Below are 21,220 nucleotides of genomic sequence, written 5' to 3'. Positions count from 1 at the left end.
GGCTGAGGTCGGCGGCTCGGGTCGGGGACGCACGCCAACTCCCGGCTCCGAGCCTCCGCCTGGGGCCCCACCTGGAAAAATGTCTCCTCTAAGTCGCTTCCAGCCTAATGCCCGTCCTCTTCCACCTCTCGGGTGCGAACCGTCCCTCCCACTGCGACCGCTAAGCCCCAGCAAAAAACACCTCGGTTGCCAAGCGCGTCCCGGAGCCTTCCTTTCCGACTCCCGGAAGTGGCCGTGATCTCACGAGACCAGGGAGGTGAGCGTAACCGGAAGTCCTGTCACTCTCGCGAGGCCCCACGGAACGGACCCGGGATTGCTGCGCAGTGTGGAGGTCGTTGGAGTCACTCGCCCGTGGCCAGCTCCTGTGCCTGCCGGTCCGCCCCCCGCCCGCTCCAGCCATGCTCTCCTCCCTCACCCGGCCTGCCAGCGCCGCTCTCCGCCGCAGCTTCAGCACCTCGGCCCAGGTAAGCCCGATGAGGGGCGGGCTGCACGCGGAGGCCCCCCGGCCCGGGCCACGTGCGTTCCTGGTTCGCGGGCAGCTCTGACCCTCTCCAGGCCAGCGTGGACTGCAGGCTGGAGGTTGTGGCGCCCCGGACAGGCCCTGACGCTGGCAGGAAGGTGCCGGGGAGAAAGTTCGGGAGAAGGGGACGAAGTAGTCCCGCTCCAGGGCTGGTGCATTTGGCAGGGGTCCCCCAGAGGACCTGCTCTTGTCCTGCACGCCTTCAAGGTTGGGAAACCAAGGCTCGGGATCCGAAAGTAAACTTACGTTTTTTCTGCAGCTTTCCATTGCTTTGACGTAGCTCCTTCTTGCTGCATCCGTGTGAGTGTGCGTGAATAAAAGAAATCGTGTAATTTTCAACTGCATAGTATGGACAAACCGAGGCACCGAGGCTGGAGAACTGGGCTCAGGTTACACAGCCATTTGGCCAGAGGATTAAAATTCGGCTCTTCTGACCTGAAGACGGCTTCCTCTTAACCTTTTTGAAGGATCTCTTCCGTTGTAGGCGGGACTGAGCCGGCCTCCAGGTGTCTTAACACCGTGCTGGGCTTGGCCCGAGACCACTTAAGCCAAAGCTATTCTTAGCCGCCTTCTGGGATGGTGGTTCTTAAACTCAGCTGTGTATCAGAATCACCTGAAAGCTAATAAAGAACAGAGGCCTGGGCTCATTGAAGAAGCGTGAGACCGGGGTTTCTGCATTTTTACCAAGTGAATCGAATTAAACCTAAGTTTGAGTACCCACGAGGTGCCTGCGTTGCCCTTTAATTACCACGCCCAAGAGGGGGATAATTTTAAAGGGGAATCCAAATTTATCATTGAAGTTCTCACTTCCAGTTTCCTGTACATCCAGTTCACTTTAAATACAAAGCTCCTGGATTTATGGCTACTTCCTATACCTTCGCAAGTTGATAATATCATAAGTCAAAAGGCGAGTTTTTAACTTTGTATATTTTCAACTTGCAGTGGGTTCCCACAGGCGACCCCATCATAAGTTGCCAAGAACTCTGCTGGGTGCTGCTGGGGATACCAAGATTAAGTGACAAGTGGCACTTGAGATGGGACAGAAACGCGTAAACTTAGAACAGGTGGAGGCGATGAAGGTCTGTGGTGAGGTGCGAGGGAGGGGCAGCTGACAGGGAAGAATGATGTCCAGGGAGTGGTTGAGGTGTTTTGTTTGTTTGTTTGTTTGTTAGTGTGAGTCAGGGTTTCGCTCTTGTTGCCCAGGCTGGAGTGCAATGGTGCAATCTCGGCTCGCCCCAACTTCTGCCTCCTGGGTTCAAGCAATTCTCATGCCTCAGCCTCCTGAGTAGCTGGGATTGCAGGCATGTGCCACCACGCCCAGCTAATTTTGTATTTCTTAGTAGAGACGGGGTTTATCCATGTTGGTCAGGCTGGTCTTGAACTCCCAGCCTCAGGTGATCCACCCGCCTCAGTCTCCCAAAGGGCTGGGATTATAGGCATGAGCCACTGTGCCCCACCTGTGTTTGAGTTTTGGTAGGACTTTCAGATATTCGACATATTTATTGAGCTAGGTATTGGAAATACAGTGGTGAACAAAACAAAGAAGTCCCTGCTCTCATGGAAATTACTAGATATTTTACTGCACTCCCTTCTTATAAGGGATCTTAAAATAGTGATGAACACAAGAAAAATGGGGATTGTGGGGTGCTTGTGTTAGGGAAGAGGAGACCAATTTTGTTTTATTTTGACACAGAGCCTCATTCTGTCGCCCAGGCTGGAGTGCAGTGGTATGATCTTGGCTCACTGCAACCAACTCCTGGGCTCAAGCAATCCTCCTGCTTCAGCTTCCTGCGTAGCTGGGATCCACAGGTGTGGGCTATGACACCTGGCTAATTTTTGTATTTTTAGTAGAGATGGGGTTTTGCCATATTGGCCAGGCTGGTCTGGAACTTCTGACCTCAAGTGATCCACCCACCCCAGCCTCCCTAAGTGCTGAGATGATAGGTTTGAGCCACCACTCCCAGCCCAGAAGATTTTTTTTTTTTAAAGGAAATGGAATCTTGTGCCTCGGCTGGAGTGCAGTGGCTTCATTATGGCTCACAGCAGCCTCAACTCCTGGGCTCGAGTGATCTCCCATCTCAGCCTCCTGAGTAGCTGGGACTACAGGTGCACAGCACCAGGCCAGCTAGATATTTTAGCATGGGAGTGAAAGATAAAGACTTCGATTTTGGGGAAGGGTGCTTTGGATGTATCGCTGAGTGCCTGAGTTAGATAATGGAATAGAACGAAGAGGAGGAACGGGTCAGGAGGGTGGTTGAGCTGCCAAGTTCTTTACGTCCTGACTTGATGTCTCTGGTAGGAAGGAGGCGGCAGAGGATGGTTCTAAAAGTTTACGTTTAGCGAACACAAGTGCCATTTGGGATGGGGGGGGGCAGGATAAATGGACAGTTGGGTTTGTGGAACCCATGGAATGCCTAACAACTGGGAATGCAGTTTGGGAGTCCCAAAGATTGAAGATGTGGGAGTGAGAGTTGAAGATCCAGAAGTGGGTGAGACTGCCTCATCTCAGGTTCTGAGCAGGTCTGACAGATTCAAGTTTCCAGGCAGTTAGGGGTTCACCTTTTTTGAAACGGAGTCTTACTCTGTCACCAGGCTGGAGTGCAGTGGCACAATCTCGGCTCACTGCAACCTCTGCCTCCCGGGTTCAAGCAATTCTCCTGCCTCAGCCTCCCAAGTAGCTGGGACAACAGGTGTGCACCACCATGCCCAGCTAATTTTTGTATTTTTAGTAGAGACGGTTTCACTGTGTTGGCCAGGATGGTCTCAACCTCTTGACCTCATTATCTGCCTGCCTCGGCGTCCCAAAGTGCTGGGATTACAGTTTGTCTCTTTCCTCACTGGAGCTACCTGCCTGCCTGCCAGGAACAGGCTCCACCTATCATTTGTGAGTTTAGATTGGAAACAAGCTCCCCTGGGGGTGGCTGAAATTTTGGTCAGACGTTGAGTGAGACCCAGAGGGGAGCCTTTGAATATTTGAATAACAGGAGTGATTGCGGGATGCGGGGTTAGATCACTTTCACCCCCTCACTCTCCTAACTGTTCCAAGCTGAAATGCCCAGGGCCAGCTGCTACTTTTGTTGAAAAACACACACTTTGAACGAAGAGACCTTCCAAACAGGTTTTGTGTGAGCAACATGGCTGTTTGTTCACCTGGGTGCAGGTGGGCTAAGGCCAGCATTAGCAAAGGGCAGTGGACAGGAGTTGGTTTTATAGGTTTGGGTAGTTTTTGGGGGGGTGGGGGTATTGCAGAGTAAGTTCAGTTACAGTGGTGGGGGTAGGGGCAAGGGAGTATACAGGACCACAAGTTCAGTTACAATGGCAGGGTTGGGTGAGGGGCTTGTGCGGGGAAGCTCCAAAGCTGGGCCATTAGGGACAATGGTGAACGCAGGTGGGGGGTGGGAGACATCAGCGGAGGCAAGCAGGACTTAGACTTTCAGGCTCCAGGCTTGCATATTGGAGACCTGACAACTTTGCTACTTGTTCTGATGATCCCGGTATGAAGCAGTGATTCTCAAAACTGTTTGGCATCAAAATTACCTGGGGAAGATGGCAAAAATGCCAAGGCCTAAGCCCTATCCCGCTCCCAGGAGCCTAGTCCTGGGTAGGCTTCGTTAGCTCAGCAGGTGATTCTGATCACACCTAAGCTGGAGAACCGGTGTGAGATACTGGAGCCCGGGATGACGGATCCAACTCACCTAGGAGGGTGGAGCCTTTCGCAACGTGCATTCCCCCGTCCACCTGTTAGGCAGTTCCACATCATGCCTTAGGCTCCAGCCAGAAGTTGCTTCCCTGATTCCTCATCCCTGCAGGGAGTTGATTGCCCTGCCCCCATCTTCCCTTTGCACCAGGGGCTCCTGTGACAGTCTTCTCTCCGCTCCTAAAGCATCTCTTTACCAGTCTCCTACAGAGCCAGCAGGGCTCTTGCTGCAACCTCAGTTACTGGGAGGGGCTGTTGCTAGGCACTCAGTATGTGTTTATAGCTTTTAAAGCTGCAGGTTGAAGGTAAGGCTGCTATTACCAGTCCAGCTGCCTGGTGGAGCCAAGCTTGTTCTTCATCTTTCAGGAGGGTTTTGAAGTACCCTGAGGATCACAGCCTCTATAGACAAATTCTCTCCATTTGAAAGTGGACCTTTGGAATGAAGGTCCGTAATTCTACGAGAATGACACGGATACAATGATTGTATCTTGCTTCGACAACTGCAGTGAAAAGAGGCCCAGTGCGATATTTTTGCAGGATAGCATGTGAATCCTTTTCATGCTCATTTCATTTTAAGAGTCCTTTCTCTGTGCCCCTTTTTAGAACAATGCTAAAGTAGCCGTGCTAGGGGCCTCTGGAGGCATTGGGCAGCCCCTTTCGCTACTCCTGAAGAACAGCCCGTTGGTGAGCCGCCTGACCCTCTATGATATCGCGCACACACCCGGAGTAGCCGCAGATCTGAGCCACATAGAGACCAAAGCAACTGTGAAAGGTATTGGGCGCCCTGACCCTAGAGACCTGCATCCTCTCCCCAGTAGGCCAGGATCTGAGTTTTGAGTAAGATTCTTAGATGAAGCTAGACACTTAGAGACTTGGGGTTTCCCTGTTTGTTTTACTTTTAAATTTTGCAAGCGATGACACCCTTTTAGACTTGGGTCTATTAAAATTGAAACGGCAGTATCTTAGAAATGCGAGGGAGCCTAATCATCCCATTTTCTAGTTTTTCTTTATTTTTATTTTATTTTATTTTGAGACAGAGTCTCGCTCTGTCACCCAGGCTGGAGTGCAGCAGCGTGATCTCGGCTCACTGCAGCCACCACCTTCCAGGTTCAAGTGATTGTCCTGCCTCAGCCTTCTGAGTAGCTGGGATCACAGGTGTGAACCACCAAGCCTGGCTAATTTTTATATTTACAGTAGAGATGGGGTTTCACCATGTTGATCAGACTGTCTCAATCTCCAGACCTCATGATGTGCCCACCTCGGCCTCCCAAAGTGCTGGGATTACAGGCATGAGCCACCACGGCTGGCCCCATTTTCTGCTTTTTCTAATTTGGAATGTAGTATGAGGATGGGAAGAGGGACGTGTCGGGAACTCTGATGAGGATTTGGAGGCAGTAAGTGGGGTTCCCAGCTGCAGGCCACCTTCCCTCCATCCCAGGGTTGTCTTGACAGCTTCGCAAAAAGCACAGCTTCTTAGAGAAATCTGCCCATCCGCTGAAGGCAGTGTTGGATATCCGGTAAATGTTGTCAAATAAATTGTTCATTGGACTCAGTGCAGCGGCTCACACCTGTAATCCCAGCACTTTGGGAGGCCAAATCAGGAGGATTGCTTGAGCTCAGGAGTTCAAGACCAGCCTGGGCAACATGACCAACCCCATCTCAACAAAAAATTACAAAAATTAGCTGGACATGGTAGTGGACCTGTGGTCCCAGCTACTTGGGAGGCTGAGGTGAGAGGATTACTTGAGTTCAGGAGGTTGAGGCTCCAGTGAGCCCTGATGACACTACTGCATTCCAGCCGAGGTGAGAGGGCACGACCCTGTCTCAAAAAAGAAAAAAAAAATCATTCATAATTATACATATGTATATATGCTGCTTATTTAACCTTCACAATACATATATTTTTTTGAGACAGAGTGTCTCGCTCTGTCTCGCAGACTGGAACATAGTGGTGTGATCTTAGCTCACTACAACCTCCCCTTCCTGGATGCAAGTGATTCTCCTGCCTCAGCTCCCTGAGTAGCTGGGACTACAGGCATGTGTCACCATGCTTGGCTAATTTTTTGTGTTTTTAGTAGGAACAGGGTTTCACCATGTTGGCCAGGCTGGTCTCAAACTCCTGACCTCAAGTGATTCACTTACCTCGGCCTCCCAAATTGCTGGGATTACAGGTGTGAGCAACTGCGCCCAGTCCAAATCCTTGATTAAATCATTGTTAAAGCTGTAAGTGATCAGTTATTATAGCCCTACTGTTGACCACTGGCTGTTCGCTATTTTCTTCTATAAATGTAAATATATTAATGTAAGTTGCGGTACAGATCTTTATCTTTACATCTTGTTTCTTAGAGTTCTAAACATAGAGTTAGTAGGTATAAATTTTCAAAACTTTTACTGTGAAGTTCCAAATTGCTGTCCAGAAAGGTTCTATCAATTTCTTTCCCCGCGGACAGCATGTGAGGATACCATGTCTGATAGTGTTTACATGAGTCTGCAGTTGGTGTAAACAACGGGAGAGGCTGCCTGACAAATCATATGTTCATGCACCTTCCAGAGTTCTCTGAACGGCTTTTCCCATTTTCTTTTTCTTTTTTTTTTTTTTTTTTTGAGACGGGGTTTTGCTCTTGTTACCCAGGCAAAATGGCAAGATCTTGGCTCACCGCAACCTCCACCTTCCACGTTGAAGCAGTTCTCCTGCCTCAGCCTCCCGAGCAGCTCGGATTACAGGCATGCACCACCCTACCTGGCTAACTTTGTATTTTTAGTAGAGAGATGAGGTTTCTCCGTGTTGCTTAGGCTGGTCTCGAACTCCCGACCTCAAGTGATCCGCCCGCCTCGGCCTCCCAAAGTGCTGGGATTCCAGGCATGAGCCACCATGCCCGGCCAGGTTTGTCCATTTTCTTTTGGGCCGTATATTTGAGTTTCTGAAGCCCCCTGCAATAAGGAAAAAGTCAAGATCAAAGCAGATTTTGGATATTGTAGCAAATTTCCCTGAAATCTTTAAAAACATACTTTTTCCTTCGGATGATAGGAGTGAACGAAATGGTAATATTTCGAGTCTGTCAGCACAGGGAGTTTTCTTTCCTGGCCTTCAGTGCCTTCTGATCAAGGAGTTTGGGCTGGCAAACTGGCTTATGCCTGTAATCCCAGTGCTTTGGGAGGCCAAGGTGGGTGGATCACTTGAGGTCAGGCGTTCAGAACCAGCCTGGCCAACATGGTAAAACCCCTTCCTTACTAAAAATACAAAAGTTAGCCAAACGTGGTGGTGCATGCCTGTAATCCCAGCTACTCAGGAAGCTGAAACAGGAGATTCACATGAACCCGGGAGGTGGAGGCTGCGGTGAGCCGAGATCACGTCACTGCACTCCAGCCTGGGGGGACAGAGCGAGACTCCGTCTCAAAAGAAAAAGGAATTTTCGTCAGCGTGGTGGTGAGGGGGGCTGAGCCAGCTCCTCGAATTCTAACCAGAGTAAGAATGCCAGGAGTGACTTACAAGTGCTCACGAGTAGGATGAAGACAAGCAGTGGCTCAGCTTGCTTTTGTGGAAACCTGGAGGGCTGACCCATGCTAGAGGAGGCCTGGGCAGGGAGAGGCTGGGGAAAGCGGGTGAAATGGGAGGATTCCTGCCACGGGGATTGTCCCCTCACAGGGCAGCAGTCATCAGCAGAAGGAAGACATGTTACAGGCGGGGCCTCCTAGTCTTTCTTGAGGGCGTTAGTTGGCATTAAGGCCAGGGGCTGAGCTTTCCAGGCCTCTCTGAATCAGAAGAGGTGAAATTTCTCTTGTGGGATGTTTGTTCTAGGCTACCTCGGACCTGAACAGCTGCCCGACTGCCTGAAAGGTTGCGATGTGGTAGTTATTCCGGCTGGAGTCCCCAGAAAACCAGGTTTGTGTTTGAAAGCCTTGTCTGGTACCTCCCCAGGTAAAGATGTGGGGATTAAATCTATTTTCTATTAAAAATGGATTTAATCTGATTGCTTCGTTGCAGGAAAAATGGCAGTAGCTCCTGTTGCCCATGGGGCAAAGTCACATCTCTTGGTTGGCCCGGGGTCAAAGCCCTTAGTATTCCCCTTGTGCCTCTGCACAGAACGCCCTTCCCTCTCCCCGGCCCCACTCTACCTTGGGGGTTCTGGTTACTTGGTGGTCCTTCTCAGATGCTGTCCTCCCTGCTTCCCTTCCCCGATCCACTCCCGCGGACCTCTCTTCTGGGACTCGTCATACTGGATCGTTTACCCTACAAGAGAGACTGACTTGAAACGGGGACCTTGAGTGGCTAAATTTCCTGGAACAGCTGGCGCTCAGTGCATGCCGCCTGTCTGGAAATGTGTTGTGTTCTCTGTTAACATCTCACGTTGGTTCATTCTAGGCATGAGCCGGGACGACCTGTTTAACACCAACGCCACGATTGTGGCCACCCTGGCTGCTGCCTGTGCCCAGCACTGCCCTGAAGCCATGATCTGCGTCATTGCCAATCCGGTGAGTGTGGCAGCACCCAGGTCTCGCAACTGTGGCAGGCACATAGGCGCCGGCAGTGCGTGAGAAGCTTATGATTTGCAACAGATGCTGCTGATGTGCTGGGGGGTACACAGATGAATGCGCTCAGCTGGAGAGGTCGGGTGCACTAAGCAGAGGCCCTGTCCGTGCATTTCCTGAGGACTCCTTCCGGCATTAACTAAAGGAGAGCTGGGACAGCCAGCCAGCCAGCCAGCCCGCCAGCCTCCGGCTTTGGGCAGATCGTGTCTCTCTCTGCTTTAGTTTCCCCGCCTGAAGAGAAGTGCATTCTCAAGGCTGCTTTCAGCTGGGATTGTGGCGGCCTGCTGACTTCCCTTGTTGTTATACAACAGCCCCTACCCATCCAAGGGAAGTACCTTCCAAGAGCCCAGTAGGTGCCTGAAACTGTGGGTAGTACTGAACCCTGTATGTGCCGTGTGTTTTCCTAGGCATACACACCTATAATAAGTTAGTTTATAAACAAGGCACAGTGAGAGATTAACAACAACTTATAATAGAACAATCATAACAAGATACTATAATAAAAGTCATCACTTTCATTATAGTATCTTTCATCAGGAACTTTTACCTTCTCGCTTAAGGGAGGTACTTTATGGCTTCTCTGCTTTATCCAAATTGCCAGCATCACTACTCTCGTGCTTTGGGGCTGTTAGAAAGTGAAATAAGGCAACTAGAACACAAACGTTGTGCTCACTCAACAGCTGCTCTGATAACCAAGATGGTTCCGAAGTGACTCAGGGGCAGGTGGTGTAGACAGCATGGGTATGCTGGGCAGAGGGTTGGCCCCTCTCCTGGGTGGGATGGAGTGAGAGTTCATCTTGCTACTTGGGATGGCATGCAGTTTGTTTTTTGTTTGTTTGTTTGAGATGAAGTCTTGCTTGCTCGCCCAGGCTGGAGTGCAGTGGTGCGATCTCAGCTCACTACAACCTTTGCCTCCTGGGTTCAAGCGATTCTCTTGCCTCAGCCTCCTGAAGAGCTGGGATTACAGGCAGGCACCACTACAACCAGCTAACTGTTGTTTTTTTTTTTTTTTTTTTTTTTTTTTTGGAGACGGAGTTTCGCCCTTGTTACCCAGGCTGGAGTGCAATGGCATGATCTCGGCTCACCGCAACCTCCGCCTCCTGGGCTCAGACAATTCTCCTGCCTCAGCCTCCTGAGTAGCTGGGATTACAGGCACGTGCCACCATGTCCAGCTAATTTTTTGCACTTTTAGTAGAGACGGGGTTTCACCATGTTGACCAGGATGGTCTCAATCTCTTGACCTCGTGATCCACCCGCCTCGGCCTCCCAAACTGCTGGGATTACAGGCTTGAGCCACCGCGCCCGGCGCTAACTGTTGTATTTTTAGTGGAGACGAGGTTCCACCATGTTGGCCAGACTGGTCTCGAACTCTCGGCCTCCCAAACTGCTGAGATTACAGGTGTGAGCCACTGCACCCAGCTAGTTTAAAACCCATGAATTCTTAAGGAAAAAAAAAGAAGAAGAAAAAAAAAATCCCATGAATTCTTTATTTCTGGAATTTTCCATTTAACAATTTCAGACCTCAGTTGACTGCTGGTAACTGAAACAGCAGAAAGTAAACCATGGATAAGGTGGGACTGCATTCTACTCAGGATTTGCATTTCTGGTCCCCTGTCATCCCCATCCCCTCACTCACACACGGTCTCAGGCACACACAGCCACCCCAGGCCCCGCTCACTGGTTTTTGCAGGTGGCTGCTTACTCAGAAACATTGAGTGCGGTGCCCTCATCGAGAGGGCAGCCATGGTTCCCCAGCCTGACCTTCAGGGCCTCGTGCTCACTTGCTAAACAGCAGCTGGAGAAGAGCATCCTGCTTTCCTCACAAGCTCGCCCTCCTTGGGGTGGCGGGTCACACGTAGAGAGCTGCTGTTCCCTCTGTTGGGGAGCTAAGCAGTGCCTGATAGAAACCTTGCTGTTATGTCCCCTTCCGGCATCCCAGGTGACGTGTTCAGCACTTGCCCTGTGTGAAGTCATTTAGTCTTTACAACAACTTCATGAGGTAGTCATTTCCAGGTCCCGGAGAGTTAGGGTGACCTGCACAGGGTTGCAGCACAGAGGGACAGAACTTCCCGGTGGGCCTGCTTCCTTGGAGCACGCAGCAGCTGGGTGCCGCTCTCCCATCAGGAGTGGCCATTCCGCTGTGAGGCCCAGCCGGGTAGAAGGTGGTCCAGGGAGCCATCATCACACATTTCAGTCGATCGCTGAAGGGGAGAAGCATCCTCTACAGCAGGCGTCCCCAAACTACGGCCCGTGGGCCACATGCAGCCCCCTGAGGCCATTTATCCAGCCCCCCGCCGCACTTCAGGAAGGGGCACCTCTTTCATTGGTGGTCAGTGAGAGGAGCACGGTATGTGGTGGCCCTCCAACGGTCTGAGGGACAGTGAACTGGCCCCCTGTGTAAAAAGTTTGGGGACGCCTGCTCTACAGTAAAGGGTTTCTTTGTTCACAGGGTGTGGCCTGTCAGTGTGGCGGGTGGCTTGTTCTCAGACAGGGCGGTTTAATGTGGCATCTTTGGACTCGTTAGTGATCTGACGTTCTCTGGCTTGGCCCTGCTCTCGGAACCCGGGGCAAGTCACACCTGTCTCTTGGATGTCGTAGGTCAACTCCACCATCCCCATCACAGCAGAAGTTTTCAAGAAGCATGGAGCATACAACCCCAACAAGATCTTCGGCGTGACTACCCTGGACATTGTCCGAGCCAACACCTTTGTCGCAGAGCTGAAGGTAAGGGCAGCGTGGGTGCTGCTCAGGTGACCTTTCTGAACGCCTCCCGCCACCCCTGCACATTTACGGGCATGGAAGACACCAGGGCATGTTCAGGTCATGTGTCACTTGGGGGTTTTCAGTGTTTCTAGAGCTCGCTCCCTTGGTGGAAGCAGCCTCTGTGTTTCCTGTGGGATCCAGGCATCCGGCCCCTGCAGGCATCAACTCCAGCTCCCGGCTGTCTTCCTATTCCCAGAGAGCGCTTTGGCTTCAGACCTCTGGGGTTCTCAGTGGCTGGACTTGGACAGTGCTCCCCCAGTCTGGAAGTGGACACACCCCTCCCCCCTCCAGAGGCGCATCCCCTAACGTCCTGGAGGCAACAGCATTCATTCTCATGAGCTGTCGGAGCTGGGCGAGCCCCAGTCCCTAGTCCTGCCCTGCACCACAGCCACCACTAGCTACATGGTGGGGGAGCGGAGTCTCTCGGGTCTTTGGCTCTTGGCTCCGTGAAGCTGATCCTCCTTTGCCTGCGCATGAGGCCAGTCCTCCCTCTCCCAGGCCAGGCTTCTTTCCCAGCCTAGGGCTGGGCTCTCAGTGGGCCTGGCCATTGGGGCAGGTGGCTGCCCCTCTCCCTACCAGAACTCCCACCAGATGGTTCAGCTGGGTGCAGTGGTGAATGCCTAGAATCCCAGCACTTTGGGAAGCCAGTGCAGGAGGGTGGCTTGGGCTCAGGAGTTGAGGACCAGCCTGGGCAACATGGCAACACCTCATCTCTACAAAAATTTTAAAAACATAAGTTGGGCGTGGAGGTGCCTGCTACGTGGGAGGCTGAGGTCAGAGGTTGCAGCCAGCCGAGATTGTGCCACTGCACTGCAGCCTGGGGCATAGAGACTCTGTCTCAAAAGAAACAAACCTTGTTCACAGATTCTTGGGGGTGTGGTACCTCCAGTTTAAGAAATGAGGTGGCCTTGAATGGTGGTGTTTGGACAGCAGCAAGTCCTCACAGCCCCTGTGGGCACTCGTGCTCAGCCCTTTGGGGCACTGTGGCAGGAAATGCAAGCGCAGCGGGGGCGGGACAGGGCCTCCTCCCAGCTCGCTCTGTTCCATCCTGAGTTCTGGGGGCTTTTCCAGTGCTGGGGCTGTGGGCAGCTGCAACCTGTTTTATGCTCAAAGAGCTTAAAACTCATCAAGCTTCACACTTTGGTCACCAGGGTTTGGATCCAGCTCGAGTCAACGTCCCTGTCATCGGTGGCCATGCCGGGAAGACCATCATCCCCCTGATCTCTCAGGTACACGTGTGTGACCTTGTGAGGGACTTCGGGGTCAGTGGTCCCTTTACCAGGACCTGTTTGAGGCAGTCCCTGCAGGCTGAAGAAGGCCTGGCCATGCCCCGGGTTTTGGAAGGGCTCCCATTGCAGGCAGCTCCAGCCTGGGGGATAGAGACTCTCAGCCCTCTGTTGCGGGGCAGGGTCAGTCATGGAGCGAGTGTGGGCAGAAGCTGCTCAGGGCCGCCGGCTCTGGCACGCAAGGAGAACCACTGTTGGGAGCCCTACCAGGTTACTGGTTAGGCTGGAGTGGCCGAGGTGCTTTGTTTAAAAATGAGTCCAGGGCAAGACACAGCGGCTTACAGCTCTAATCCCAGCACTTTGGGAGGCTGAAGCAGGAGGATTGCTTGAGCCTGGGAGGTTGAGGCTACAGTGAGCTATGATTGCCCCACTCCAGCCCAGGCGACAGCAGGACCCTGCCTCCAGAAACAAATGAGTGGGGAGTCACTAGACTTCCCGACAGTTGATTTGACTTTGTCTTTTTTAAAAACATTATTTTTTTGCCGCTCCTTGTGGAAGAGGGCTATCCCATAGGCAGTGTGCCCAGTGTAGCGTGGCCTTTTTTTTTTAAGAAAGCTTTTCTTTTTCTCCTTTATGGAAAACCTTTCCCAGGCCCTGGTGGTGGGAGAGCGAGGAGGGGTCGGGCATGGGCAGGAGGCAGTGGGCCTGGGGTGGTGGCCCGGAAGCCACCCCGCTGACCCCACGGCTTGGCTTGCAGTGCACTCCCAAGGTGGACTTTCCCCAGGACCAGCTGACGACGCTTGTTGGGCGGATCCAGGAGGCCGGCACGGAGGTCGTCAAGGCTAAAGCCGGAGCAGGTTGAGTCTCGGGCAGGCCTGGGGCAGGGTGCCAGTGAGGCCCTTCGAGAGCCCAGGGTTGGAGAGAAACACGGCTTGTCCCTGGGCCCAGATGGGTCCTTTGTAGTATTTGATTTGCATTTGGGAAATCCCTGTGTGAGAGGGCAGCTCAGCCTGCTTTGTGAGGTTGAGAGTCACTTTTGAGGGTGGTGGAGCGAATTTCACACCATTTGTGTGTAAGTAAAAAAAAAAAACATCAGGAGTGTTGACCAGAGTTCTCGACTGTCAGGCTGGAAGATGTGCAGGTGCCTTGGCTGCCGGGGCCGGCTCACCTGGGCGACACGGTTGTGGCGCCAGCCTGGCTGACCCGCCTGTGCCCCCCAGGCTCCGCCACCCTCTCCATGGCTTATGCCGGTGCCCGCTTCGTCTTCTCCCTTGTGGATGCGATGAACGGAAAGGAAGGCGTTGTGGAATGTTCGTTCGTGAAGTCACAGGAAACGGAATGTGCCTACTTCTCCACACCGCTGCTGCTGGGGGTGCGTATCTGGACGGGGGTCCTTCTGACTGTGGAGAAGGGGCGTTCCCTCTGCTGCAGCCTCAGGAGCTCCCCCGTCCCTTCGTGCAGTAACTGCATGTCCCTGCCAGGTGAGCGCGGGGGTTTTCTAGGCTGGAAGCACACCCTAGAATGAAGAGCTGGGAGAATCACAGACTGCGAAACGCAAACCTCCCAGCAAGTGGGTCTCCTTCCCCGCAGGTCAGCAGCGGGTCCCCAGGAGTGTTGACTGCGACGCTCCGTCTCCAGGCAGCCCAGGGAGGCCTCCCTACCCACCTTGTTCATCTCGTTCTTTCGGCGGGCCTGCAAGGCCTCATTCCTCTTCCAGAGTGTGCCTAGGCCAGGCAGCCTGAGTCTTCAGCAAGCAGAAACCCTTAGGCCTCACTCAGAAGCCCTCAAGCTGGGTTTCCATTTCTCATGCGTGGGCTGAAATCAGGCAGATGTGTGGTTGTCTTCATTGCGTGGCCAGAAAGTATCGTGGCTCGCCAGGCCACACCAGGGCCTGTCTCGGAGACGCTTCCATACTGAAAGATCCTTCAGCGTAGCCCCAGGCCTTGGTGAGAGACAGGCACTCAGCAGTGTAGTTCTGGTGCAGGTGTGTGGAGGCGGGGCCTGCAGGTGAGACACACCTGGCTCTCAGAGGCCCTTGAGCCAGGGGAGGAAGTAGGAGGGGATTGAGTTGAAGTGAGGTCTGAGGCTGTTGCCACACAAACCATGCGTTTCTGGAGGTGAGATGGTGGCAGAGACACCTGTTGTTTTTGCCAATGTCAGACGTTTACCTACTTAGCGACTGTGACGGTGTTTCTCAGTCCTTTTTCAGGGAAGAGACAAGAACCCAGAAACAGGTTCTGTTGGGGAGAATGCCATGGGGTATCCCCGATGACGGAGTGCCTGGCATCCAGGTGCTTGTCTCACTGTCCTGTATGCCGAGGTAGATGGTGCTTGTTTTATAGCTAAGGAAACACATTGGGAAGGTCAGGCGTTGTCCAGGGTACCTACCCAGGCAGTGACAATGACAGGAGCCGCTCCTAGCACCCTCTGACTCTGAGGCCTGCACTCCTGACCACAGCCCAGACCCACCCACCCGGTCAGCAAGGTACCCACAGCCCGCAGGTGTAGACACACTCCCCTGCGGGGCTGATGACATGACAGGTCGGGGTTTCTGTAAGAAGCACTTCCGTGGAAACCATTTCACCCGTGTTCCCACCTCCCTCCCTCCCTCCCGCAGAGAAAGGGCATTGAGAAGAATCTGGGCATCGGCAAGGTCACCCCTTTTGAGGAGAAGATGATCGCCGAGGCCGTCCCCGAGCTGAAGGCCTCCATCAAGAAGGGGGAAGATTTTGTGAAGACCCTGAAGTGAGCCGCCGTGCCGGGCAGCCAGTTTCCTTAATTTATGAAGGCATCATGTCACTGCAAAGCTGCTGCAGATAACCGTTGTGTTTTAACTTGCTTTGGTGATGATTGCTGTATTAACATAATCATCCCTTCCAAATTGTGGGTGGCTCATCATGGGCGCATCAATAAAAGCCGTCCTGGATTTTATTTTTCAAGGTCCCTTCTATAAATGCGCTTTCTTCCCTGGGAGAGCTGACTTTAGAACGTCTGCCGCTGTTTAACTGTTAGACTGACGTGTGATGCTTTCATCAGTAGCCTCGAGAAAGTCTAAAATGTTAATTTATGAGATTGGACACAGTATGCAAAGCTTGCCTGTACCTGCTCCCCTGCCCCTCCTGTAGGCACCCTTGCCTCATCCAGGCCTGATTCCTCCTTAGGGTGGTTCACCCTGAATGCCAGGCAGCCGTTTTCTGGCTGAGCAAACGGCATCTTTCTCATTGAGCTGCCTCTGCTGATCTCTCCCCCTCTGGATTTCATCTTCTGACCAAGCCCTGATGTTCAGTGACGGTGACAGAGATAGCCCATGGCCAGAGCTGTGGGGACACCAGGGTGGGGGTGCACGTGGACAGCTCAAACCCCAGCTGCTGTGTCGAGGCTGAGGACACTGTGCCACCATCAAAAGGGGGTTCCAGGTTTCCATCAGTGGCCACAGAGAAGGGACTTTGTTGTATCGAGTAGTGGGGAACTAAAGAGATTGGACTCCCTTTAGTGTTGGGGCAGTCCGTTCCCCCGAACTGCGGCCTCTGAAGTGGAAACACAGCTGCATACCTGGGAAAGAACTTTCTGGCAACAGGCAATGACCTTCAGTTGAAGGGGGAGGGCTGGAGGTGTGCCCAGTACTCAGACGTTCATCTGTCCACAACAGCTTTTTTTAAAAAAAAACACGGATTTTTTCATAAAGGATGACAAAATCCATCGTTTGCTTCTGCAAGTAATACCTGTTCGTTGTATAAAATCCAAAAAGCAGCTAAAAAATAAAGTGGGAAAGGAACCACTGATAATATTGTCTTCTCTTGCATATTTCACGGGCTGAGAGAAGGTAGCCTGCTCTTGGTTATTTGTTACTGTAACAATCCCACCCCTCTCCAGGCTGGTGGCTTTTAGGCCATTTCTGTTACCGTCTCGATGCTGAGGGTTGACAGGACTCAGCCGAGTGGTTCTGTGGCCACCGCTCCCACTGCGGCCGCTGGAGGCCTGGCCGGGCTGGAGCATGCGAGGTGAGGGCTGCTGTTAGAGATGCCTGGACAGCTGGCCTCTTCCCCGAGGTCTCGGGCCTCATTATTCACGGGGCCTCTACAGCAAGGTGGACAGGCTCCTTGATGACTCGGTTCCCACAAGCAAAAGCAGGAACTGCCAGGCTCTGCAGCTTCGCCTGCACTGCCTTCTCTAGGGTAGAGCAAGTCACAAGGCACCCACAGACGTGGGCAGGAACCATACAAGGTGTGGCTACACGAGACCTGACGTTTGGTGGCCATCTGCAGATGTGCTGCTCACCCTGTCCTTTCACTGTGCGTTTGCCCTTGTCACTTCTCTAAATGTTTCTTTAGAGACAGGTCTCTGTTGCCTAGGCTGGAATGCAGTGCTGTGATCATGGCTCACTGCAGCCTCCAACCCCTGGGCTCAAGTGATCCTCCCACCTCAGCCTCCCCAGCAGCTGGGACGATGAGCACCTGCCACCATGCCCAGCTAATTTTGTTATCTTTTGCAGAGATGGTCGGGGTCAGGGACGGGTGGGGTTTGCTTTGTTACCCAGGCTAGTCTTGAACTCCTGGCCTCGATCAGTCCTCCCACCTCCGCTTCCCAAAGTGCTGGGATTACAGGCGTGAGCCACCATGCCCCGGTGTTCTTTTAACAGCTGGATAATCTTGCGGGTAGATAACTCAGTGGTTTCATTTTTCACTGCTGTGGAGAGCAGAGCACTATGCTGGCTGTATTTGGGGTGCATTTGCCATTTTATGGGATCCTTGCAACAACCTGACAGGACTTGGGACAAGAGCTGGGTCAGGTTGTGTCTCAGTTGAGGATGGTCACCACCTCTCCTTATACCAGGGGCTACCCCTTAAGAACCTCCGAGAGTTTCCTCAGGATACTTCCACTGAGGTGGGAGGACTGCTTGAGCCCAGGAGCTCGAGGTTGCAGTGAGCTGTGATTGTGTCACTGTACTCTAGACTGGGAGACAGAGCAAGACACACACACACACAAGGCCCAGGCCAGGCACGTGGCCACCGCCTGTAATCCCAGCACTTTGGAAGGCCAAGACAGGTGGATCACGAGGTCAGGAGTTCAAAACTAGCCTGGCCAGCATGGTGAAACCCCCATCTCTAATAAAATAGAAAAATTAACTGGGTGCGGTGGCGCATGCCTGTAATCCCAGCTACTCGGGAGGCTGAGGCAGGAGAATCACTTGAATCAGGAGGCTGACGTTGCAGTGAGTTGAGATCGTGCCTCTGCACTCCAGCATGGGCTACAGAGCAAGACTCCATCTCAAAATGAAAAGGAAAAAAAAAAAGCCCATTCCTGGTTTTATCTCAGAAGTTTAGGCCTAGCATCCTAAAAGGAGGACCTGAAGCCTAGAATATCCCAGATTCTTCCAGATGATGACAAAGGGGGTTGGAGGTAACGGCCGTCCCTGGGCTATTTACCCTCTAGGCCTGTCAGGTGCTTGAGAATCCACAAGAAAAACGCAGAGTCAGTACTGCGGGACTCCACAGGAGGGCAAAGGTATTTGAGCACATCTTGGCAGAGCAAGAGTCAGGGAAGACTGCCCTATCGAAGAGGGAAGAAGAGGAGGAGATGGCATACGCACTGGCTCTGCAGGCTGGGCAGGATACAGCCAGCAGGGAGGGTGGGATTGGCGTCTTAGGCAGCTGCCAGAGCAGACAGGCTGAAGAGCTTATGGGTGGCAGGAGCGGAGCATCACAGGAGCTGAGCAGGATGGTGACAGTGGCCAAGGCTGCTCACACTCCACGAAGTGTCGGTTGCAGAGATTCTCACTGACCCTGGAGCCTGCTGCTGGGTGCAGATTCTGCACCTTTTTTTTTTTTTTGAGACGGAGTCTTTTTTTTTTGAGGCAGAGTTTCACTCTTGTTACCCAGGCTGGAGTGCAATGGCGCGATCTCGGCTCACCGCAACCTCCGCCTCCTGGGTTCAGGCAATTCTCCTGCCTCAGCCTCCTGAGTAGCTGGGATTACAGGCACGCGCCACCATGCCCAGCTAATTTTTTGTATTTTTAGTAGAGACAGGGTTTCACCATGTTGACCAGGATGGTCTCGATCTCTTGACCTCGTGATCCACCCGCCTCGGCCTCCCAAAGTGCTGGGATTACAGGCTTGAGCCACCGCGCCCGGCCTTGAGACGGAGTCTTGTTCTGTCACTCAGGCTGGAGTGCACTGGTGTGATCTCGGCTCACTGCAACCTCTGCGTCCAGGTTCAAATGATTCTCCTGCTCAGCCTCCCAAGTAGCTGGGACTATAGGCGCCCGCCACCACACCTGGCTAATTTTTCTATTTTTAGTAGAGACAGGCTTTCACCATGTTGGCCATGATGGTCTCGATCTCCTGACCTCAAGTAATCTGCCTGCCTCGGCCTTCCAAAGTGCTGGGATTACAGGTGTGAGCCACTGTGTCCGGCCCAGATTCTGCATTTTCTAGCCAGCTTCCCAACAATGCCTGTGCTGCGGGCACACACGAAGTAGGAGAGATGTGAAGGCAGGGAAGGTCTAAAGACCAGAGATGGGGCGGCGGTGAGCAGGCAGGGACAGGCGAAACAGCATCTCCCAGCCCCATTTCTGCCACCCAGAAGTCCATCCGGCAGTTGTCAGTGTGGGTTAAACCTACCACGCCTCTGCTTCCAACCTCCAGTTCTGCACCCCTCCATCCTTCCGGCCACCTCCTCACACACAACTCCTGTCCCCCTGGGAGAAGAACAAAAGACCAGTGGCTCTGTGTGTGGTGTTAATGGCCAAAATGAGGTGGCCAAGGCTTTTGCCACGGGAAGCCAAGAACTAGTCTGTTTTGTTTGTGGTGCAAAGTGCAGTGGTGCGATCTGGGCTCACTGCAACCTCCACCTCCTGGGTTCAAGCGATTCTCCTGCCTCAGCCTCCCGACTAGCTGAGATTACAAGCACCCACAACCATGCCTGGGTCATTTTTGTATTTTTAGTCGAGATGGGGTTTCGCCGTGTTGGCCAGGTTGGTCTCGAACTCCTGACCTCAGGTGATCCTCCCGCCTTGGCCTCCCAAAGTGCTGGAATTACAGGCATGAGCCACAGTGGCTGGCCTTTGATTTGTTTTTGAGAAGAGGTCTCCCTCGGTTTCCCAGACTGGAGTGCAGTGGTGCAATCATAGCTCACCGCAGCCTCCACCTTCCCAGCCCAAGCGATCCTCCTGCCTCAGCCTCCTAAGCAGCTGGCACTATAGACACATGCCACCACACCTGGCTAATGTTTGTAATTTTTTTTTTTTTTTTTTTTTTTTTTTTTTTTTTTTTTTTGGAGAGTCAGGCTTTCTCTATGTTGCTCAGGTTGGTCTCCACCTCCTGGATTCCTCCCGCCTCAGTCTCCCAAAGTGTTGGAATTGCAGGCATAAGGGAGAAGCAGCCTTTAAAGAACAGAGTGTGGCAGCGGAGGGCCTGTGGCCTGCAGGAGACCAGGTCTTCCTCAAGGAGGTCAGGACAACCGCGTTCGCAGATTCGAGACTTGCCTTCCTTATAATTACCTAGCTTGACTGGGTGAGCCGAGGAGTTTCTTTGCCGGATGGACTAATGAGACAGCAGGAAAGTCCATCCGGCAAAAAAAAAAAAAAACTCCTCGGCTCACCCAGCCACGCTAGGTAATTATAAGGAAGGCAAGTCTCGAATCTGCGAACGCGGTTGTCCTGACCTCCTCGAGGAAGACCTGGTCTCCCGCAGGCCACAGCTCCCCTGCAGTTCCCGCCTGCTACCTGCAGAGGGAGCCAGAGGCTGCGGCTGCACCAGCCCTGCTCCAGTCCCGCCAGGTCGCGGTCGGCGGAGCGCGCAGCAGCATTCCGGAGCCAAATCCAGCTCGCGGCTCTGTCTGGTCTCTGCTCGTCTAGGCCGGAGGGACAGCCATCATCAGACAGAGAGAAGGGAAGTGGGAGTGGATCCAGGAGGCCCTTGGAAACCGGAGACACAGTATCAGGGCAGGAAGTGCTGACCCTGTCATCCTTGCCCCCAGAAGCAAGGCAGAGGCCAGGCACGTGGCTACCGCCTGTAATCCCCCCACTTTGGGAGGCCGAGGTGGGTGGATCATGAGGTCAGGGGTTCAAGACCAGCCTGGCCAACATGGTGAAACCCCGTCTCTACTAAAAATACAAAAATTAGCTGGGCCTGGTGGCTATTCAGGAATAGCTATTCAGGAGGCTGAGGCAGGAGAATCGCTTGAACCTGGGGAGGAGGGGGTTGCAGTGAGCCAAGATCATGTCATTGCATTCCAGCCTGGGTGACAGAGCAAGACTCTGTCTGTCTCTCTCTCTCTCACACACACACCCCCCCCCAGAACCTTCTGCCCGCGATTTTTTTTTTATTATTATTTTTTAAAGAGAGGGTTTCACAATGTTGGTCAGGCTAGTCTTGAACTCCCGACCTCAGGTGATCCGCCTGCCTTGGCCTCCAAAGTGCTTGGATTACAGGCGTGAGCTACTACGCCCGGCCCTGCCCACGATTTTTATATTTCATTTTATTT

The 21,220-nt window shown here is 52.9% G+C and overlaps 2 protein-coding genes across 5 annotated transcripts in view; one reads left to right on the top strand and one right to left on the bottom strand.

The window, feature by feature from the left end:
* STYXL1 (serine/threonine/tyrosine interacting like 1) overlaps positions 1-1,190 on the bottom strand; it is a 71,612-nt gene extending 70,422 nt beyond the window's left edge. For 2 of the 4 annotated variants that reach the window (XM_039460610.2, XM_074390604.1), the window contains exon 1: positions 767-1,190. In XM_039460610.2, the coding sequence (XP_039316544.1) occupies positions 767-816 (50 nt within the window). In that variant the 5' untranslated portion in view covers positions 817-1,190. Of the gene's footprint in view, positions 1-71; positions 285-766 lie in introns of those variants that run through there. The other 2 variants (XM_039460611.2, XM_039460613.2) reach the window with 1 other exon arrangement.
* Positions 296-15,667, top strand: MDH2 (malate dehydrogenase 2). Its single transcript, XM_003934127.4, has 9 exons — positions 296-464; positions 4,821-4,989; positions 8,017-8,100; positions 8,581-8,690; positions 11,346-11,471; positions 12,662-12,739; positions 13,494-13,593; positions 13,957-14,108; positions 15,354-15,667. The coding sequence occupies exons 1-9, from the start codon at positions 399-401 to the stop codon at positions 15,483-15,485; spliced, it is 1,017 nt and encodes a 338-aa protein (XP_003934176.1). The 5' UTR covers positions 296-398; the 3' UTR covers positions 15,486-15,667.
* The last annotated feature ends 5,553 nt before the right edge of the window (positions 15,668-21,220 follow it).

This window comes from Saimiri boliviensis, chromosome 20 (assembly GCF_048565385.1).
Source record: "Saimiri boliviensis isolate mSaiBol1 chromosome 20, mSaiBol1.pri, whole genome shotgun sequence".
Classification (NCBI taxonomy): domain Eukaryota; kingdom Metazoa; phylum Chordata; class Mammalia; order Primates; family Cebidae; genus Saimiri; species Saimiri boliviensis.
The sequence above is the reverse complement of the archived record's forward strand: the minus strand, read 5'-3'. Positions and strand labels throughout refer to the sequence as shown.